Here is a 21,692-nt window from a genome sequence, read left to right as displayed (position 1 = left end):
ATTCATTAACAAATTGTAACATATATTCAGAGTACAGATTATGTGCAAAGCATAAAAGGAAGCAGTGAAATGTCATTAATTCAACTTCCTTCTTTTAGTTACCCAGTACAGTAGTGAAGCACAGCATACTGTCACTTGTATCAATGGTTCTGAGAAGAGCCTTGAAGAATATTGAGTACTGTTTGAATGAAGAAACTTGGCAAAAGTCAGAAATCTACACGCTGCCAATGATGCAGGAATTTGTACAGCTGTACAGAGAAGCCATCAGCAAGGTACAAAATAAAAAGAAAACTGGGATATAACACGAGTCATTTTGCAGCAGATAACTACTCATCTGCACTTTCTCCCGAAGCGTTTGCGGACTGGGAGCCAGGAGACAGTACCTTTGAGCAGCAGGAGGGGAAGACCGTGGGTTAAAAGGTGTTAATAACTGGTGTGGTAGTAGACTACATTTCCTAACAAAGCTGGCGATGTAAATGCAAATAAAATTTTGTTGTGAGTCAAATTTGTAACATTGGCAGCTATTGCGCTGCAAATGAATTCCAAGAGCAGGCTCAGAAGCAAATTCATCTCCTGGTTCAAGTAAATTGTAACCAGCAGAGTTCATTCGGAGTTAGAAGTTACTAGACAAGGTAGCATTTGGGTTGAAAATATACCATGAGGATGAAGAACCAAATGTAATTTTTTTACAGGAAACGTTTTCAGTAAAGTATTCTTTCCAGTATTTATGTTCTGCAGAAGTGAAAGTACACTACTTGATTTTCCAATTGCGTACAAGATCAGTTCTAACCTTTGTGAAGGGCAGCAAATCCTCATGTTGGTTGGTTGTGAATATTTTTATCACAATAGCTTTGTCTCACGCAGGAGAGCTATTGCAATTTACTTTTTCTGCTTCTAGCTTTTACCAGACATGAACAATATAGTGGCTGTCTGGCAGTCCCTTCTGAAGCAAGGGAGAGAACACCACGATGGCCAAGAGGAGAAAAGGGAAAACAATATCTCCACTGTGAAGGCAATGACTGAGACAGCAGAAGTTGCTGAACAGCATGGTAGGCAACACAGGTGGAGTTACCCCTTCTTACATGTGTGTGAATGGGTGTTGTGAAATCCTCATCCCATGTAAGGTAGTTAACTTCAGCAGAGTCCAGGTGTCGCTTGTGCATTTACTATTCATCTTTGCTTTGTTCGGTTCTTTGGGCAGTTTAATTCTGACCAGTGTCAGAATTGCCTAAGAACACAGTTTGACAAATAGGCTGCCATTGCTACTAGGAGGTTAAGCGTTTTGCCTTTCTGTCATAGAATCACAGAATGGTTGAGGTTGGAAGGGACCTCTGGAGGTCATCTTGTCCAACCCCCCTCCCTAAACCTGGTTGCTCAGGACCATGTCCAGACAGCTTTTGAATATCTCCAAGGATGGAGACTCCAACAATATCTCTGGGCAACCTGTGCCCATCCTCAGCCACCCTTACAGTAAAAAAGCGTTTCCTGCTGTTCAGAAGAAACCTCCTGTGTTTCAGTTTGTTCTTATTGCCTCTGGTCCTGTCACTGGGCACCACTGAAAAGAGCCTGGCTCTGTCCTCTTGCACCCTCCCTTCATGTATTTATATACATTGACAAGATCCCCCTGAGCCTTCTCTTCTCCAGGCTGAACAGTCCCAACTCTCCCAGCCTTTCCTCGTAGGAGAGATGCTCCAGTCCTTGGCTTTTTAAAGGACACTCTGCAGTATGTCCGTGTCTGTCTTGTACTGGGGAGCCCAGAACTGGACACAGCGCTCCAGGTGTGGCCTCACCAGCGCTGAATAAAGGGGAAGGATCACCTCCCTTGACCTGCTGGCGATGCTTTGTCTAACGCAGCCCAGGATACCGGTAGCCTTCTCTGCGGCAAGGGCACATTGCTGGCTCATGTTCATCCTGGACCCCCAGATCCTTTTCTGCTAAGCTGCTTTCCAGCTGGGTGGCCCCCAGCACATACTGGTGCATGGGGTTGTTTCTCCTCCGGTGCAGGACTCTGCAATTCCCCCTGTTGAACTTAACTCTCCTGTCCTTGACCCTTTTATGCTAGTAGGAGTATTTTGCAGCCACAAGATAAAACAGGCAGGCAAACTGATATGCCTGAAAAATACTTTTTTTGAGGATTTTAGTTTGGCCAAGTTGTTTTACCGTGAGATCATTTTTTTGAAGCAGTTAGTTACTGTGGCTACACAAATGCTTGTGTTGCTGTAGCACAGGGTTAGAAACATGCAAGTGTTGGAAGAGGGGGAGAGGGTTGGAGTGAATGCTTCAGTTTTCCTCTCTCCAAACCAGTGTCCCTCTTGAAGGGCTTGCTTTCATAGTCCTATTGCAGGGAACTGGAAACTTTAGTACTCTCTGTAGCTTGGCTAGCAGTCTGCGGTGTTTTACTTATAGACTGAAGATAAATCTACAGCCAGTTTCATGCTCTCCACAGGGCATATTCCACAGTGAGACTTCCTGGAGCAGAGAGTTTTTCAGTGTATGTCCTTCTGTGTGTGGCTTTGGGCAGCAAAATAGGTGTCAACGTGACACTCCAAGGCTCCTTATTGGTAGAGAGCCTGCTGAAACTAATGGAGTAGCTAATCTCTAAAGTACTGTAGTTGTAGTTTCTCTGCATACTAGGGTGATAATACTGTATCACTTACTCTCAGCTCACCTTTTACAGCTTTATTTGCACTGTGGCCACTAGAGAATTCTTTTTTAATGGGAGTTGAGACTCAGGCAAAGACAAAAGTTTATGCATGGCATCCATCCAGTTCTTCATAGCTCCCTGAGGGAGACCCAGTTAACAGGAAAAAAGTAGGTGTTAAAAAAAGTTTTGGCTGCCCTTCACTTATTTTGCTTCCTTTCATTAGTGACTGGATAACAAGTAGCTTTTATGCATCCTCATGTTATAAACTAAAAGAATATTTAGCTGCTGAAATAGCTTTTCTTAAGAAGTAAACGGCTGCCTTAGCTGGGGTTGGTGTTTCTCTCATACAGATATTTGTAGTCTTCCTCTTGCCAAGAGGTCACATTGAGAAAGTACTATTTTGAAAGAGGGAAGGGAAAGAAAGAAACCTTTAACTGAAGTAATAAATTAGTAATAAATTAGTGTACTGTCTCCTGCACTTCCCCAGTCAAACCTACCTGGCATTAGGTAAAAATAGTGTCCCCAGAAACCAGCAGCATGACCATATCCTTTCCTTCACTTTTTTCTGTTGTTCAGCCTTAAATTGAACAGCAGTGGGACTGATTGGATTCTTATAGTAAGTGTTAAAATGTTGAGGTTGTCTTTTATATGTGTGAGCACTTTTGAATCAAATTAGAAATGGCAACTGCCAATTTAAGCACTGCATAAGCTGATTTAGTTTTCAAAGTATTCACACAGGAATGCTGGGGAAGGAAACTGGGGATTCCATGGTTTTTTTTCTGTTTCTTCTTGTTAGTGAGGAAGATAACTGATCATTTCATAGGCGAGTCTAGTGGAAATACAGTTAGTAATTCTCATGTTTGATAATGTAGGTGCTACACTGTGCTCTCTTGGTATGAAGGAAGGAGAAACTAATTATGTAAACACTTTGTTTAGGTACAGATGATGTTGAGATACTGTTTCTGAAAGCTGCACTGCTTCAGGTCATATGCCTTTATCAGAAGGTTGTGCCCCACTTGGTAGCACGGAGCAACTTTGATTTTAGTAAGCTGCTAAAAGGTATGTGATGGGTATTCCTATTCCCTTCATTGCTTTCTCTGGCTGTTTACAAAGTCCACAGCAGAAGAGAATGTTTGCTCTTCTGTGTAGATAGAGAAATAACTGTTTTCTAAAAGTAACCCATTTTATTTTCTTCATTGTATTGGCATTTATTGTTGCTATTTCTGCAGTTCTGGCACTCTGCCCTCTTGAACTCCATAGCTGCTCTGCTACACTCAGTTGTTGTAAGTGGTAGGTTGCGCTACAGTCTTCCTCTTTGTGTGTTGTATTCTTGCAAAAATTTGATTTTTATGGGGTTTTAATTCTAACGTTTCTGAGGACTTATGTCCAACTTTTAATGAGATTTGGGGGTGTTATTCTTGTAGACCTATGTGAACAATCCTACATAAGTAAGTTATTTCCAAACTCTTACTAGCCGCAATGATACAGATTTTTTTTTTAACAGGGTAGTTCACAGAAAGTTTAGGGTGGGGGAGAAGCACGTACCAATTCACTAATCTCCTCTGGAAAATCTTTTTAACATTCAAGTATTTTTTCCATTTGCTATGTTTTGAATTATTTTATCATAGTTTGGCAGTGTGTGGGGAGAACAACAGGATTGTGTATGGCATTATCTCCTGTGGGAAATCTATATGAGGAAGCACTTTAGCAATATTGTTGTATTTTTGTCTCTGAAGTCATGTTCACGGAGGGTATTCCTCTTCATACAGCAGAAGTAAACAGAGACGTTCTATACCTGCTTAATGCAGCAAGGATGATGAGCCACAAATTATGGACTGTGGGCAAGATCCTCCAATGCTGCTTGTGGTACAATAAATACAGCCATTTAAAATTGAGACTGGAAGAGAGAGCAAAATGTTGTTTCGGTATCATTGCTGTCTGTGGGCCACCAGAGCTTGTATGCCACCAAACTAGAGCAACTATCTGTTTTAGGCAGGTCTGGGATGTGTAAGAATGGGAGTTAGGTAAATGCCTTAATTAAAGTCTGTCAGGGGAAAAAATCATAGAATCATTTAGGTTGGAAAAGACCTTTAATGTCATCGAGTCCAACCGTCAACCCAACACCACCATGCCCACTAAACCATGTCCCTAAGCGACACATCTGCACGTCTCTTAAATACCTCCAGGGATGGTGACTCAGCCACTTCCCTGGGTAGCCTGTTCCAGTGCTTGACAGCCCTTTTGGTGAAGAAATTTTTCCTAATATCCAATCTAAACCTCCCCTGGCGCAACTTGAGGCCGTTTCCTCTCATCCTATCACTAGTTACTTGGGAGAAGAGACCAACCCCCACCTCGCTACAACCTCCTGTCAGGGAGTTGTAGAGCGCGATGAGGTCTCCCCTCAGCCTCCTCTTCTCCAGACTAAACAACCCCAGTTCCCTCAGCCGCTCCTCATAAGACTTGTGCTCCAGGCCCTTCACCAGCTTCGTTGCCCTTCTCTGGACACGCTCCAGCACCTCCATGTCCTTCTTGTGGTGAGGGGCCAAAAGTGAACACAGTATTCGAGGTGCGGCCTCACCAGTGCCGAGTACAGGGGCACGATCACCTCCGTGCTGCTGCTGGCCACACTATTTCTGATACAGGCCAGGATGCCGTTGGCCTTCTTGGCCACCTGGGCGCACTGCCAGCTCATGTTCAGTCGGCTGTCAATCAGCACCCCCAGGTCCTTTTCCTCTGGGCAGCTTTGCAGCCACTCTTCCCCAAGCCTGTAGCGTTGCCTGGGGTTGTTGTGGCCGAAGCGCAGGAGCCAGCACGTGGCCTTGTTGAACCTCATACAGTTGGCCTCGGCCCATCGATCCAGCCTGTCCAGGTCCCCCTGCAGAGCCTTCCTACCCTCCAGCAGATCAACACTCCCGCCCAGCTTGGTGTCGTCTGCAAACTTACTGAGGGAGCACTCGATCCCCTCGTCCAGATCATTGATAAAGATATTAAACAGAACTGGCCCCAAAACTAAGCCCTGGGGAACACCACTCGTGACCAGCCGCCAACTGGACTTAACTCCATTCACCACAACTCTTTGCACTTGGACATCCAGCCAGTTTTTTACCCAGCAAAGAGTACGCCTGTCCAAGCCATGAGCAGCCGGTTTCTCCAGGAGAATGCTGTGGGAAATGGTGTCAAAGCTTTACTAAAATCTAGGTAGACTACATCCACAGCCTTTCCCTCATCCACTAGCTGGGTCACCTGGTCATAGAAGGAGATCAGGTTGGTCAAGCAGGACCTGCCTTTCATAAACCCGTGCTGGCTGGGCCTGATCCCCTGGTTGTTCTGTACGTGCCACGTGATGGCCCTCAAGATGATCTGCTCCATAACCTTCCCTGGCACCGAGGTCAGACTGCAGTTCCCCGGATCCTCCTTCCAGCCCTTCTTGTAGATGGGCATCATGTTTGCCAACCTAAAAAAGGGGCTTTAAAGAAAAAACACCTCTGAATCAACTGTCTCATGTGTGAGGTTTTTCCTCCCTCTGTCAAAGCATATTTAAGTGGTTTGTATACTTGATGACTCACCAAATCGCATATCCTGTTTATCCCATTATTTCTTGTGTTGGTCTGCTTTTTACAAAATGGACAAAAGGCAGGACACCTTTTTGTGAGGCAGAAATCTCTTTGATGGTATGTTTTGTTACAGTATGAAATAAAAAGTTGAACAGGGTGGAAAATAAAGTGTCATTCTCAAACAAATATAATGAAGTGAGCCTGCATATTAATTTTGATGAAAGGTGATATGGTAAAAAATGATGGTGTAAATTAATCATGAAACTTCCTTCTCTCAGATGCCAGCTTGAGAGTTCTGTCATTCCTTCCCCTTACCCTGACTGAAACATACGCTCCAAAGGCAGCATGTTTCTCTACCTTGTAGCAATATGTGCTTTACACAGCTGGTACAGTTTTATTGTTTGGTCTTACTGTTGGGTATACTTCGTAGTGATGCTACATTTTTAAAGTTTATTGCTCTCTCTAATGTGGACCACAAAGATACTACACAGCCTATGAAAAGCACACTGACACCAAAGCTTTATACAGCTGATCTGTGTGTGTTCAGAGTTCAGAGATCTCTGTATGTTAACTGCAGTTAAAGTGTGGGCAGGTCAATTTTTGGAGCACACTGCGAGGGTCTCTGCAAAGCTGTGTGACCTGTAAGGTGAATTATTCTGAGGCTATGCCAAAGCAGTCATTGTGAGCAGATGATAAACGTGATGTAGGGAGAGACACAAGTGTAAAGTTGCATTGCCTGTAGCAAATACTGTAATAGCATAAGTGTTAAGATTTGTTACTGACTTAAATTCTGTATGTTGGTCTCCAGTTTATCCATCCTCGTTACTTCCTGTAGGGGACAGCTTTTCAGGGTTGCTGAGATTGATAGAAGAGATTTTGTATTCCCATGCACCAGCAATGGCTTGTGCCGCGGGCAGGTGTTAGACTCTCCCTGCTGAGGGCTGGATTCCAGCCTTAGATTGGCCAAATACAACCGTAGCGTGTCTGGGGATCTCATGGTATGAAAATCTGTGGATTGCCAGCTTATCTCACAGTGGTGGTTTGAAACCCTAAATGATCAGTGTTCTTGAAATCTCAGGAAGATACACCAAAACAAAGTTGATTGTATTGTTTTCAAACCTCAGGTATCGTCACTGAAAAGGGCCTCCGAGAGGAGGTCCCTCCTGTTCTGCAGCACCATATACTGAAAGTGGCTTTGGAACTTCCTGCAAATAAATTTGCCTGGTTCAGAATACAGGTGAGAGACTTCAAGGCAGATTTATGTTTCTTTGGCCTGTTGTCCTCAAATCTTTACATCTGGCACTGCCTAGTTTTAAACTGGTCACTAGGAGGTGGCCCTTTTGTAAAACCAGTAGGAATTGTAGTCTGAGCATTAGTGAAGAATCACTTCTGAGCTGAAAAGTTTTTCTACAAGGACAGAAATTTTTGCCTCCCTGAAGAGAGCTGGAAAAAGTTCCTTCAGCTCTTCTTGTCCTTGGAGAGGGGCAAGAGTGAGAATTTGCTGGTTTCCACTTGTCTGGAAAGCCTGAGATTTCAGACCAAGGAAATGAGCTGCTGATGGGAGCCATCCCACCCATTCCCAGGGATGATTCTGGCATTTGTTAAAGCTGTCCCTCCTCTCTGTAATTACTGGAAACCTTCAGGGCCCCTGCTGTTTTCTTTATTGCAGGCATGTAAAGTAACAACTGTAGAGAGCCTGCTTTTCGTGTCTGGAGAAAAGAGTGGGCCTAGCTTTGGGGGGAAACAGAGACCCATGTTATGACTGTGACCCTGCCTTGTAGGAGATTTTCTGTCCTTTCCAGTTGGCCATAAAGCAAAACTGAGAAGAGTTAAGAGCAGGCAAAGGAAAACCTGGAAACAGGCAAAGAAGCTAAAGTATTTTCTTATGGCTTTGCCCTTCTAGTTTAGACAGGCTTTAACAGAAAAGATAAAAGCCAAACCTGGCAATGTTGCAGAGGGTTACGGTTGTTAGACATCAAATGCAAGTCCGTGAGAAGAGCAGGGGAAGTGGGCTGAAGGATTGTCATTTGATGTTCAGATAGCGTTCAGCACCCCTGTGACTTGCATTGTTTTCCTGTTCTTTGGGGATCAGTCTCTTAAATTATTATATTTCTTATTCAGACAGTACTTGTGGGAAATCTGAATTCCAGGGGATAACAGAAATAGAAGTGGGATGGATGATTGGGGAGGAAGGTAGCTTTATCTTAGACCCTTGTTTTAGTTGGTGTTTCTGTTAGTCCTCTTCTTCCACTTTCCAGAAAAACATTGTACTCATCTTTCTGGCTCACTGAATGCAAAGTAGTATAAATGATCCCATTCATTTCTGGCCTTGGTATTTTTGGACAGGTCTATAAAATAATTTACTTTTATTACATATCTGCTTCAGTGCAACATAATACTGTACGGTGTTGCTGTACCAGGGGAATTTTAATAGATTTTTCTTTCAGGATGTTTCTGAGACAGAGAAGATATCTGGTGAAAAATCAGTATTCTATTTACTGATGAAAATGTTTGTTACAAGTAACCATTCTCATCTGAAAATTTCAACTAAAAACCTGATCATCAAGGTAAGTGTTTGTTTGATCTGAAATACCAGGATATTCACTATATCCCATTGGTCTAAAATTTCTATATTCTAAAATTGTTCTTAAAGCAGATACCTTTACTGCATAGTTGTGTGGCCAACAGTCATCTTTCCCATTTTCTTGGGAAAGTTCTTGGAAATTGCTATAAGATAACTACCTATTAGCTAAATATTCTATGAAGGTAAATGCTGTCAGCTGAATTTGCTGCAGCAGTTGATGAAATAGTAAGGAAAATATCTTTAATGTTTGCCCACCCCCCCTAGGGAATTAATTCCAATACTGTAATAAACTGATGTAGTTTGTACCTGTAAAGGTCTTGAATTTGATCGAGAAGAGATTATTTTTGATGTTTCTTTTTTATCCTCGTTTATTTAATCTGTACTTCATCACTCTAGCCTTCATAAAGCCTTAGCTAGTTTGCTCTGGCCTTGCAAAATAGTCCTGTTTGTTACAAGCTGATGCAAGCTCTGATGCAAGGAGTACTTTTGTCTTAAAAATGAATTAAAATCCCCTTCTGTGCATTTAAATAAGTCTGACTTCTTAGGAGTGCTGATCAACTGCAAGTATCATGAGGACACCAGCAGCTGTCAGTTCTAGTATCTTTTTAAAACTGGGCATCTTTTAGTTATCTAAGTAGGGGTAGAGACCTACATTAAAAACAAACCCAACCAAACAGCTGTCCCCCCTAAGAGAAAATCCAAAAAGCTGTTCTAAGTCCTGAACAGGGCTCCTCGTGCAGTTTCCCATAGTAATAGTGGCATAGAAGTTTGTATACAGCTTTGTGCATTTAATTTCTGCATTTAGCTTCAATTACAGGGTGCAATTGTAATGTCCAAACAACTACACCGAAGTTACAGTGATTGAATTAGGTTTTAGTTGCCCTTGATCCTCTAAGGGATTAAAGGCAGGTTAACTTTGTCTCACATTAATGAATATCTCAATCAAAAGCTATCCAGTCCAGTTTTTGTAGTGTATTTGGATTCTTTTACTGAGTGGAGATGTGGGCTGGCTGACTCATTCTTGTTTCCTCTTTTAGATTCAGTCCATTTCATTTTCTCTGAAGAGAATACAGGAACAGTGAAGTTAGGGCAGTTATGTCAGCAGAAAGGCTGCTAAGAATAGATGTTAATGAGTGTGTTTTGCTTATTTTTCAACACAGTGCCATATAATTGGAAGGCATGTTTTTGGATTTCACATTCTGTTCCTGCCTGTTTTCATAAGACCTGCAAGTGTATTTCTATTTCAAGATATCTCTGCCAAAAATAGTTAATTATTTAAAAATGAGTCCTTTTTTCTTTTTTTTTTCCTTTCTTTAAACGAATTGTCCTGTCAGATTCGTATAAGCAGCAGCGTTATTTTTATAGCTGATGGTGGTGTACACAGAGCAAATGCAGAGTGAATGAGCTGTGGTAGCTTCCTCTTTATTTTGTGTGTGGGGAGAAACAAAGGCACGGATTCATCCTGCATAATTACAGTCATTTAATGTAGATACCAGAGTTAGGAAGTTGGTCAGGGTTTCTTCTGTTGTTGAGAATGAGGGTCAGGTGGTTCTACCACTGTGCCGTTCAAATTGCCCGTCATCTGGATTGTCCTTCAGTCAGCCATTCCTCTTCCTCCTCCTCTTCTCCCTCCTCCTCATTTCTTTCTTTTACAGACGGAGCATAGGATCACCCAAGTTCCTAATTTAGGTGTCTCAGATAAGGGCTTGAATTTTGATAGCATGTAAGTGGGCAAAAATTCCTAAATATTTTAATGCCTATTACTTGACTGTGGTAAAATTGTGTCTACCCACAGCAACCATGAGTATGCCAATGCTTCTCTCTGGACCTTGCTGTGGTCACGAACAACTGTTTGTTTATTTGACTGTTTATCCATCTGCCCAACTCTTTTAAGCACAAGTAGCCTGATTTAGATTTAATTTAGCAATGTTTTTGTTTTATATGACATCAGTTTTCAAAAGCCCTTCTGTAGGCTATTTTTAAGGGCATGGCGCTTTTTTTTTCCTTGCTATAGTGGTATAAAGATGTACAACCCCCTTAAAGCAGCTCCTCTGAAACTGTAAGATTTACTAAGGTGGAGGGAGCAAATGCTCTGTGTCCAGGCAACTTTGACCTCAGCAAGGTTTGTGCTGACTGACTGCTGACAACAGAAGGACTGACGAGGTTAGACCAAAAGTCCTGCTAGCCTTTACCCTGGCTCTTACCTTTGGCTGCGTCTTAGGGGGACCTTCCTTGCCAGCGTGTGAGACAGCGTTGTAGTACCCCCGTTGCAGGGGACACGTGGTGTTTCAGGCCGCGTGATGGGACAGGGGACGCACTAGCTCCGCTGAAGCTGTCCAGCGTAAGGCTCTTTTGCAGGCTGGGACCAGTGAGATGGATTGGCCCTGGCTGTGGCTCTGTGCTGCAACCAGCTCTCTTCCTCTGTGTCCCTGCACTGTAGGTCTTCAGCAATGAAGCAGCAGAGAGGCTGCTGCAGTGAGCAGCACTGCAGGTAGCGTAATGGCCTCTGGATTCGGTGCATGCTGCCCCGGCATGTGTTGAAGCAGGTTCCTGCACCGTGGGTCCTTGTAGGAATCTCGTGTTCCAAATGCATGGGAATGAACGTTCATAGTGAGATCGGCATGTGCTCATTGCCCAGTCTGGTGAATAGGTGTTTGCAGCATACTTGAATGGGGTGCATATGGGATCCATCCCATACACATAGTCAGTGTGAGGGCAGGAACCAAGTGAAGTTGTACTGGGTTTGTGCTGCAGACAGCCGGTGAGAGGAGGAGAGGCTCTGAGAAGACAGGAGCAGAAAGAAGTTGCTCTCAGCTGATTTTCCCAGTTGGGAGAGAGTAAGCCATGTTTTGCTTCTTACTTTGGTCATTCTTAAAGCCCTCCTTTCTCTGCCCCAGGACTGCTTCTTGCCCTTTTCCTACACAGCGCCTCTGTGTGTCTGGCAAAGCTCCGCGGGTTTCATTTGTCACCTGTAACACAGTCATGCCTCACCTCTCACTGCTTTGGCTGAGAGAGCAGTAAGCAAAACAGCCGTGATGAAGACACTAGGCCTTGGCCCTAGTTATGCTGAGATCAGATGATACAGTCTTGGCAGATTTTATTTTAAAAAATGCATTCAGTTTTACCTTCTGTTATGCAGTTAGAGTGGCCCTGGTGAGTGGGAATAAGGCTTCTTGAACTGGGCGGGGTGAGAATGACAGATGCGTCTTTTCATCAGCCTGCTCTTCTTTTTTTCCTTCCAAGAAAAAGAAAACATGAAGTTGCTATACAAAAAGATCTGTGTTTTTTGGGGGTTTTGTATTTTAGTTGGGTTTTTTTTTTTTACCCCTCCCCTTTGGTTTTCTGGACAGGTTTTACGTGACAGTGGAGTGTTTGAGTACACGTGGAAGGAACTTTCAGTTTGGCTGGAACACTTGGATAACACAAAAGAAGACAAAAAGGAAGCAGTGATTCAATTTTTGGAAAGGGTAACAACTGTTCAAATTAGCTGGATAAATAATGCCAAGAATAGCATTAATGGAAACTAATTATTTTGTTGCTATTGTTGAGAAACCTGTCAAAGAACAGTGAATGAATTCTGAGAAAAGCAGTGTTTGTAATTCTTCATACAGAGGTGACATCTTTCTTGTCTTGGGTGGGAGGACAGTGAAATGATTTGGAGAAAAATTAGATCCAGAAAGATAAGTTGTTATTACAGCATTGTTGATATAAGGGTAGAGTGTTGTGTGTGGGGGTAGCTCTTATTTTCTCTTTTCTTTATGTGGCAATACCTGCCAAAATTATCAGACCTGAGTAAATTGTAGTCTTTTACAAGAAAAGTTGACATTTCCTGTTTACTTTTCAGGATGTTAAATGCCCATGCTTCCTTTTCATTGCAGTTTCCCCAGGGACTCAGTCTGTGGTAGCACTTCGGGTGCAAAATTGCAGCGGATATTTCTTTTTCCATCAGTCCCAGTGTCCCATGTACAGCAGTAATCATAGGCAGATTCCTGCAGAAGTATATGGAAGTTGTACTCCTAAAACTTTCCCAGCTTCTAACCACTTTTAGACCATAGTCTTTGTTAACAAGATATGGTTCCCGTAGACTTAATAGCACTTAAATTTCTCTCTCAACCTTTGTTAACAGATCCTGTTGAAACTGGTGACAAATCCCTATCCGTATACAGATAAAGCAGCAGACCTTGTTCAGGAAGCCAGTATGCTCCAAGTTAATATGTTTAAACAAGACTCTGATAACGTCAGCATCCCCATCTCTCACATTGACGGTATGTGGTGATTCCCTCAACAATAGAAAATTCCAAGACTTCATGCCAAATTTTCTAGCCCTAATCTGCAGACGATAACTGGTAACTATAACTGCTAACAGCGACTGATAACTATAGAACTCTTGCTCAAGTAAGGACCTACAGGATTCAGCCCTCCAGTTGTATTTAGTATCAGAAGTAGAAGTCTGAATTGCAAAGTTACCACTTTATCCCCAAAAGTAATTTCTGATGCAGTTACGCCGTTTTAACAGTATTTTAAATCTCTCTTCAGGCTCCTGCAACAGCATTTCCTAACTAAAATGCAAACTATTACAGTTCCTCTCCCTGGGGCTGCTCATATCTGTTCATCCAGGAGAAAAGGGCTGGGGTGCCCAGGGAACTTTCTTACTTGTAGGCACACAGCTGGAATTTTGCTGCTCCTCCCCTTTCTGGGACCAGTCACAGCCCTACTGCAGACAAAGTAAAAATTCTACAGATGTGGACACTTGGACAACTTACCATGTGCTAGCTGTTCTGCTATAACAGTCCATGCGTAGGAATTTGCAGGACATAAATGTAGGATAGCTGAGGTAGTTTTAACACTCAGTACCAGATGGATCAGTTGCCTTGAGTTGACTGTATTACAGAGATGTAATGCCAGCCATGGAATACATGGTATCTTCTTCGTATGTTAAAGCTGTCTTTGACTCTTTCATGACCAAGATTTGATTCTCTGGCCATAGAGAGCTGAGAAGCTTTTCAAGGACTGCTCAGGATGTTCTTTTAATGGGGAGAAGTGACTGCTTCTTTTGTACTTTCCCGTACACATTTCCTGTCACTGTTATGCTCTTACCTAATGCCATCCTGATAGCAGTAGGTGATGCACCTCTTCCCTTCCCTTACTTCTGCCAGCTGGACAACAGTGTTGAAAGGCAAAAAGTAAAGTTAAGCACACAGTAAGAGACAGTGATTTTTACAGTTGCATTTACCATTGCATTGCTAGATAAATGTCTCTTTCATCATTTTTTCTGCTTTGGGAATTCAGAAGCTGCCTTGTATTCCTGGAGTGTTGGATTCTACCTCCGTTGTTTTCTAGTTAGTCTGAATCCTCTGCTTACATTTTTTTCTTCACTTAATAGATGTTCTGGATATGGTGGATGTCCTAATTGAGGGCAGTGATGGCTTAGATGAAGAAATTGGGTTCACTTTAAATGAAGACATGATTATTCAAACATTTCCATTTAGTGCTGTTGTCCCTGCTGCATTAGAAGCCAGGAATACACTGTTGCTTCAGACTGAAAATGGAACAGGTACAGACTTTTTTATTTCTATGTATCATCTATGCTAGTGAAAGTGAGATCATTCTTACCCAATGAGCTCCTCAAGACATTTGATTATCTTCGTTGCAAGCAGAAGGAGGTGCAGATCCATGGTGTTGCCTGCTCAAGAGAGGCATTAAAGCTTATGAGGTGCTTCTGTCCTTTTTTCCTGACCCTAAAGAAGCTCGTTCTTGGTTTCTGGAGTAGGGAAAATAGGTGGAAATGCAGGCATTCTATAAGCTGCCATTTGACTCTAGGGAGCTCCTACTATGGGAAAACAAACTTGCCCGGGTTAGAAAAAGAGAGTTCACCTTTCCCCTGTGAGATGCAGGGAAGTGGAGGAGGAGAATGACCCCAGGCTCTGAGCACGGTATAGAGGGGACTGAGGAGCAGTGCAGAGACAGTGTCCATGCTAACAGAGTGTTTTAATCAGATATGCAGATCGAGAGAGGAAGGTGGCTTCAAAAGCTGTAGGCAGCTCTTCCACTGAGACCAGTCAGTAGGGGAGAGAGGACTGGACTGTTGCATAGAAAATGGATGCGTTTTCCAAAGAAAACTTCTTCAGAGATGAAGCTCCAGGGGCGAATGTTGCAAAGTTCTACCACCTCCTTGAGGAAAGAATTTGGTGGAGTGAGGAGTCACAGGGGCAGCAGTTGGCCTCAGAGCTGGATTTGCCAATGCGACAGCACCTCACTAAGTCATCTGTATATTTGGCTGTTGAGTAGCACCGGGGGTGGGACTGAAAGTCCCGGTTCTGAAAGAAAATCCTCCATATTTAACCAGTGCGTGTTAACCTGGGCGTGTTCTCCCTAGTACAAATCAGTTCTCCTCTTAGGTGGTGCTTGGCTGGGGTCCTTATCCGCCAAAATTCATAAAATTTTAGCACAACATAGTAAAGGCGGAGTTAGTTTTATGCTTGTTTGGAAGGAAATAGGCCAACCTGAGCATGTATCTTAAAGTGGGGTGATTATTTACTTCAACAAGGACTACTGTATGAAGGATTTTGCCAGATACCTCAGTGGGTCAGGAACACCTGTCTAGCTTATCACAAACACCTTTAATCCTATCCGGTACTTTCCTAAATGATGCTATATGGCCTGTTGCCCAGGCCTTAAGGAAAAAGGATTGCCTTACTGTCTGTGCTCATGCAGATTACTTCCAACAGAAATTTCATTTTTTATTTTGCTTTTCTAGGAGCACACATTGTTGAGTATCTTGTTGCTGTTTTCACTGACCTCCTGCACTCTCAGAGGGAACCCCTCGCCCTCTGCTTGATGTTCCAGCTCTATGATAAAGATCTGCAGTCCCTGAAAGTTTCTAAGTATCCTCAGCTCTACCGATTTAACCAGTACTATAAACTCTGGATACCCCAGCAATCTCAGGAACCTATGGTATGGAATACCTGAAGTCGCTTGAATGCTTGAGTCAGTGTTACTGTAAAACCTTACAGCGTATAAAGGTTACATTTCCAGCAGAAAGTGCATTTACATTAAGCTAATTCTGTATTGCTTCTTGATCACAATGGGACACAAATTTGCGCAAGGGCTTTTCTCTAATGACACAAGAAGTCTGTGCTGTGGTTGGGAAGTGAAGCCAGGGCTCAGGGGTTGTACACAATCACCCAGGCTACAGCCTCTCATCAGGCACAGTGTAGCATAATGTGTGATGTGGCCCAAGGAGCCAGTTTACAGTGGTTGGAGTTCACCCAGGTGTGGGTTGGGAATGCATGGACTAGCTGTGCTAGGGGTTACTGTGTTTTTCTGTTAGCGCAGCAGTGACCATGTGCAGATTTGCCATGGGACATCTTTGACTAGCTCAGTGATAGCAGGACTGTACACGTATGCTCCTGGAGCTTCAGTCCCACTTTTAGCACAGAACTCGTTTCAAAACAGAGGTAGCAAAAGAAACTTTTGAGTCATACTAATCTTCATTTTTCTTTTACATTTTTTTCTATTTTAAACAGTTTAAAAGATGCAAAGAGGTATGCAAAGAATCTGCTGTGGTCCTGGATTCTGTATTTACCGCTTTGTTAAAGAAAGCCTATGAGAGAGGAAGCAATACGTTACTGGAAGACGATATCCAGACAACATTGAGAGACTTGGCTTCCCAGCTCCCGCCTGAACAGCTTTTGTTAGGAGTAAAGCATGTGTTGCTATACCTGAAATCCACAGTGGAGAACTTCGGCAGTGTAAGAGCAATATTGTGATGATATTGCACATTTGTTTGTTTTATTTTAATGCACCAAGTACAAATGATTTGGCTGTTAAAACTTAAGAATCCAGTTCTGCAGCTTTTTCATGTACTCAGCTCTCACTGAGGCTATAGAGCACCAGACAAACCTGCACCTAATTTGTAAACAAATGTCTATCCTTCTAATTGTTGAGGCGGCTTGGATTTACTTTGCATGGGTTACCTTACTGATCTGTGTGTAGTGCAAATAAACTCCAGATTTTAATCCAGCTCCTGAGTCTCCATAAGAAGCCTCTCCAGAGAGTGAAATTCATTGGCTTGTGTTACACCAAAAGTCGCAGTATAGATGAAAATCTCCAAATATTTATTTGGCACCCTGAGACTTCTCTTAGAAGGTTTCTACAGAGGGGAGTGATTCCTTCCCCCAGAAAAGGTTGTAATCTACAAAGTTCTTAGTTAATTTCTGTTCCTGTTGGATAATTGTCCTTCTGCTCCCATTCTTCTCTTTTCTCAACTTCCAAGGTGTCTGTATTTTCACAGCTTAGTAAAACTTTTGGTCCTCACCTTGTTGACCTCTATGTGGACCTGCTGAGCAGCTTGTTGTGCCGGGGAAATCAGATAGAGTTGGATAATCAGCAGAAACGAGAAGAGCATCAAACTGAATCAGATCTCTTTATGGACGAGGAATCTCTGATTACAGAGGAGTCTTCAAATGACAAGGTACCAAATCCCTTGATGTACAAGCCAGAAGCTCAACTGTTAGTAAATTTTGATTTGATTTATTCTCTAGGGAAATAGTCATAAGTTTTGCTGAACCATTAATTAAAGCAAATGATCTTAAACATGAATGATTTTTGAGCATAAATTATGTTGATGTATTTTCACCAATTGCCAAACATGGAACTGGCTAAACGTGACAGAGAACAGGAGATCTAGCAGGGATCAGGCTTTGTGAGTGCTGTGACTTGATAATAGTCATGAGGATTTCTGGGATTTCAGTTAGGATTAAAGTGTGTCTGTCATACGCTCACTTTATAAGGGCTTGAATAGGATTTTACTGCTTTATAGAAGCATTGCTATACATTTTGTCAGGTACTCGGAAGGGCAGGGAGAGAACAGGGTATCATACACTGTGTATTTCACAGAGTTGTATTGAATGGAAACAGGTTGATGCAGAGAGGTGCTGTTAAGGTCTAGGAAGAGGACTTACAAACTTTGAGCACGTGGTCCAGCAGTTAGGAAACTACTGTCTGGAGATTTGACCAAGCTGCATCATCCACAGTCCGACCCCTGAGATGGAATACAGTCAGGAGAGGTCCTGACAGAAGTCACTCACCTTTGCAGAAGAAATTCTATTCCCTAAGTCTTGTGTAAAGCCTGGTTATGAAAAGTATGTACTCAGAGGAGTGAATTTTTGCCCCACCTTTCATCTGTTCTGTGGATTTGTGGAGATTAGAATGGAATCATATTGACAAACCCCAGAATATACAGTTTTCCCCTGGAAATGTGCTTAGATGTGGAGAATGTTGAGTGAAGGCGTGCTTCCCACATTATAAATGTTGAAAGAATGGCATTTATGTGCTTGTAATTCGTGAATATTTTTACCCTCTGACGACTTAATAGACAATTTCATGTTCAGTAATTGTAATAAACATGCTCTGGAAAATAGGCAGATGAATGATTCCCCCCCCCTTACCCCCCAAACTATAATTATCCATTCAGTGATACTGTTACAACCATTTGTTACAGATACTAGAAGATACACTCATGTTGATTTTCAGACATCCCACGCTGGAGAGTTGGTTCCTGGCTTTAGAGCAACGTTCTCCTCCTCAGCACAGTTTAAACCCTGTCGCTGTGAAGCTCCTGTCGGCTCACCTCAATTCCGGTGTGCTCCAGCTGTTGAAGACGGGTGCCCCGATGTTGCAGAGCATGGATCACAAACATGTGTTATCGAAGTATTTTGAAGCTGTCACAAAAAGTGTCTTGAACGAGCTACAGGCTGTGGGGAAGGACAAAAGCCAGGTCTCTCCCAAGAAGTCTCACCAGCTGGAGGCTCTGGAGGAGTTGCACATATACATGGCTGCAGCTCAGCTGAAGGAGATCACTTTAACCATGCTGCGACTTCCTGAGATGAGCTTGACTACTCAGAAATCTGAAAAATCCCCTAAAAAAGGGAAACAGTTAAGCTTCTATGGACAGATTTTGGTACAGCTCCTTACAGAGAGCTATGAAAGGCAGCCCCAACAAAGAGAACTACTGCTATCCACAGAGCACGTTAAAGCTTTGGGGATATTGATGTCAGCATCAGCCAGCAAAGATTTAGAGAAAGTTTTCCTTCAGGCTCTCCAAAACGAGCCAGTCCTTGCACACGCAGTCAGTGTAGAGGTTCATGTTCACTGCCTTAACCAGAGGTCAGAAACCTCCCTTGCCATTGTGGGCATGCTGATGAAACACTGTAGGACTCACCTGCTGCAGTTTGAGCTGTGGTGTCTGAACAGTGCCACTGGAAAGTACCTCAGGAAGAACATGGAGAGCTTTCTTCCACTCATTAATGTGTATTTGCAATGCAGAGACCAGTATGATTTCACCCGACCTTCCGCAGGTAAAGCCACAACTGATCTCTATGCGTGATTTGGGAGGCCACATTCTCAGTATAGGCTCTGCTGGCCTTAAAATCATGGATCCTCTGCACAATAAGTAGAGCTGATAAAAGTTACTTATTTAATTTTTAATGATTCTCGGATAAACACCTCTGCAGCATAAAAGGTAAAGGACTGTAACGAAGCTTGGCTGTTAGATTGAAGCAAAGTACTCTTACAGTTGCTGTTGCCCAGTTTTCTCTTTTGAAGCCCTTATTTAATACTTAGTGCATGTAAAAAGCTGTCTTCATGCTTATCTTGGTTTAGTATAGGAGGTAAAAACTTTTTCTCAAGCATAGATAGAACGCTGTCTAGTGAGTGGAATGTCATAGCCATATGGTTTCGCAGAACGTAAGCTTTCACTTTTTTAAAGTGTAAGAGTCCAAAACTTTCTTCTAAAATAACTCTCCAAATATAGCTTCCTACAGTAATGCCTTCCTAAGCTGGCAGTCCAAAACTTTCCAAACCAACAGCAGCATTAAATTGTCAAGACTGTTAGATTTTCTACCAGCAAAACTACGAGTTAGGATTCAACTTGACAGAACAGGATCACTTTGATTTCGTTTCTCTTATTGCATAGAAATGTGAATAGCAACAGAAACAAACTGACTGTAGTGGTTCGTGGAGAAGGCTAGCTCTATCTAGGAGAAATTCAAGTAGTGAAAACATCTTGGTAGAGATGGGAAGAGAAAGGGAAACTGCTATTTGACTGACTTGATTTATAAGGTACGTGCTAGCTGTCTGTTGCTGTGAGAGAAGATTTCCTTTGAGTCCAGGGTCAGAGAACTGGTAAGGTTTCATCCTTCCTGAGATGCAAGGACAAGGCTTCTTATCAGGAAGTTGTCCCTCTTCTGAAGGTCTGCATTGTTTGCCCATGTCTAATCGTTTCAGCTGTGTAGCAAGTGGTTGTCTGGTACATATGCTAAATACTTCCTAATGGTGCTATGGGGCAATACAGAGTGCACTCCTCTGTAGGAGATTAGCAGCTACTGTAGTATAATTTCCTAGAAACTTGATTAGAAAAGTGATTTGGGATTTTTGTAATTATAAGTCTGTTGTTGCTTAACACACGGAGATGGTGAAAGCTGTATCCCCTGTTCCCTCCCAACAGTTGTCTCAGCTGTTATACCTGTCTTGAGGAAAGCTCTGTGGAAGGAGCTCTGTGGTGTATTTCAAGACACAGAAGCATCTCATGAGACCACTGTGAAACTGCAAGTTCTTTCGAAGTTGTTGCCATCTTCAGAAAGCAAAGGGCTGCGAAACCTTATTGACCAGCTTCCTGCTGCTCTTGAGAAAGCAGAAAGTAACGAGAGGTAGGCAAATCCAGTTGCCCTGTTTCAGGACTACGTTTGTCCCATAAAGCATTGTGATAGATATGCATGAATGCAAATATTGTGAACAATAATAGCATCCTCTCCTCAGAATCTGTCACTTTAACTTTTGTCTGCAGGACCTCTTTAGTATATACAAAAAGCATGTTATAACACTAAAAAATAAATAAATATCTTTCTGCAGTTGGACAGTGGCAGATGCCATATCTAGAGTGCTTGAAAACTCTGAAGAGCTGCATTCCTGGAGGAGACGCCTGTTATCAGCCTGCGTGAAGGAGTTAATTGTCATGTACAACAGCTGTAAAAATGAAAGCAAGCAAGAAGTGGAGAGGTCCATGCTGCTGAGGCTAGAAGAATTATTGGTGAGACTTCTTTTTATCTGTATTGCCAGAATGTGACTGTGTGCATATGTGTTACTGTGCTCTTGTATCTTGGGTAAATATAGATTGGACTTTATTTTCTGTTTTATAGATTATGGCTTCTATGAGCTTTTAATAGCTTTTACAGAGTTAACTTAGTCCTGCTAATCCTTCATGAGAAGCCATTTTGAGTTGTTCTTGATGATGGCTTTCTGCTAACAGTCCCCTTTGAAAATCAGAGTTTGAGGTGTTCAGGAGTTAAAAAACAAAGGTTGCCAGTGGATGTTTTTATTAAAAAAAAAAAAAAAAGATGGAGCGATAGAGACACTTTCGACAAGACCCACCTGCCATGCCCTCTGAGGTCTGTGGCAGAAATCCAGTTGATCATAGATAGAAATCCAGACTTTGATCATAAAGAACACTACTTGATCATTCCCTCTGTACTACTGGTTTTTTTGTAGTTCAGTAAGGTAGGCAGATCCATGTAAGACATACAAATGAAAGTCTCTGCAGACCTGCAGTCTGCCTTTGACCTCTTTATGGTTCCTGACAAGACTCCATTTTAAGACGTGACTGACTGTGCAGGACGGGAATCTTGCAGGACCTGAGGGGCCACCTCAGGTTCATCCTGATGGTGCTGCAGGCCTGACAAGGTTAGCACCTACCATTACTGGGACTGCTGGCATGTGCAGCTGTCAGTCTTCTTAAAACTGATTGTTGTTTATAGCATTTCAGGGAAGATCAGTTTTTGTAAAGAACACGTACACCCAGCTCACCCAGGTATCATATCTGTTTGCCACGTGCAGAGGTTGGTTAGCTTAAGCA

The 21,692-nt window shown here is 42.6% G+C and overlaps 1 protein-coding gene across 4 annotated transcripts in view; it reads left to right on the top strand.

Moving 5' to 3' along the window:
- The window catches only part of URB1 (URB1 ribosome biogenesis factor), a 59,207-nt gene that overhangs the window by 15,478 nt on the left and 22,037 nt on the right, over positions 1 to 21,692 (top strand). For 2 of the 4 annotated variants that reach the window (XR_012676924.1, XM_075171595.1), the window contains exons 11-24: positions 99 to 272; positions 899 to 1,049; positions 3,581 to 3,703; positions 7,323 to 7,435; positions 8,646 to 8,765; positions 12,133 to 12,249; positions 12,909 to 13,047; positions 14,166 to 14,336; positions 15,540 to 15,736; positions 16,309 to 16,533; positions 17,058 to 17,255; positions 18,285 to 19,140; positions 20,289 to 20,490; positions 20,693 to 20,870. Coding sequence is in view for 3 of the 4 variants with exons in the window: in XM_075171595.1 (XP_075027696.1) it covers positions 99 to 272; positions 899 to 1,049; positions 3,581 to 3,703; positions 7,323 to 7,435; positions 8,646 to 8,765; positions 12,133 to 12,249; positions 12,909 to 13,047; positions 14,166 to 14,336; positions 15,540 to 15,736; positions 16,309 to 16,533; positions 17,058 to 17,255; positions 18,285 to 19,140; positions 20,289 to 20,490; positions 20,693 to 20,870 (2,964 nt within the window). In the remaining variant the exon portion in view is untranslated. The remainder of the gene's footprint in view (positions 1 to 98; positions 273 to 898; positions 1,050 to 3,580; positions 3,704 to 7,322; positions 7,436 to 8,645; positions 8,766 to 12,132; positions 12,250 to 12,908; positions 13,048 to 14,165; positions 14,337 to 15,539; positions 15,737 to 16,308; positions 16,534 to 17,057; positions 17,256 to 18,284; positions 19,141 to 20,288; positions 20,491 to 20,692; positions 20,871 to 21,692) is intronic. The other 2 variants (XM_075171605.1, XM_075171614.1) reach the window with 2 other exon arrangements.

This window comes from Calonectris borealis, chromosome 1 (assembly GCF_964195595.1).
Source record: "Calonectris borealis chromosome 1, bCalBor7.hap1.2, whole genome shotgun sequence".
Classification (NCBI taxonomy): domain Eukaryota; kingdom Metazoa; phylum Chordata; class Aves; order Procellariiformes; family Procellariidae; genus Calonectris; species Calonectris borealis.
This window is presented reverse-complemented; position numbering and strand designations above follow the sequence as displayed.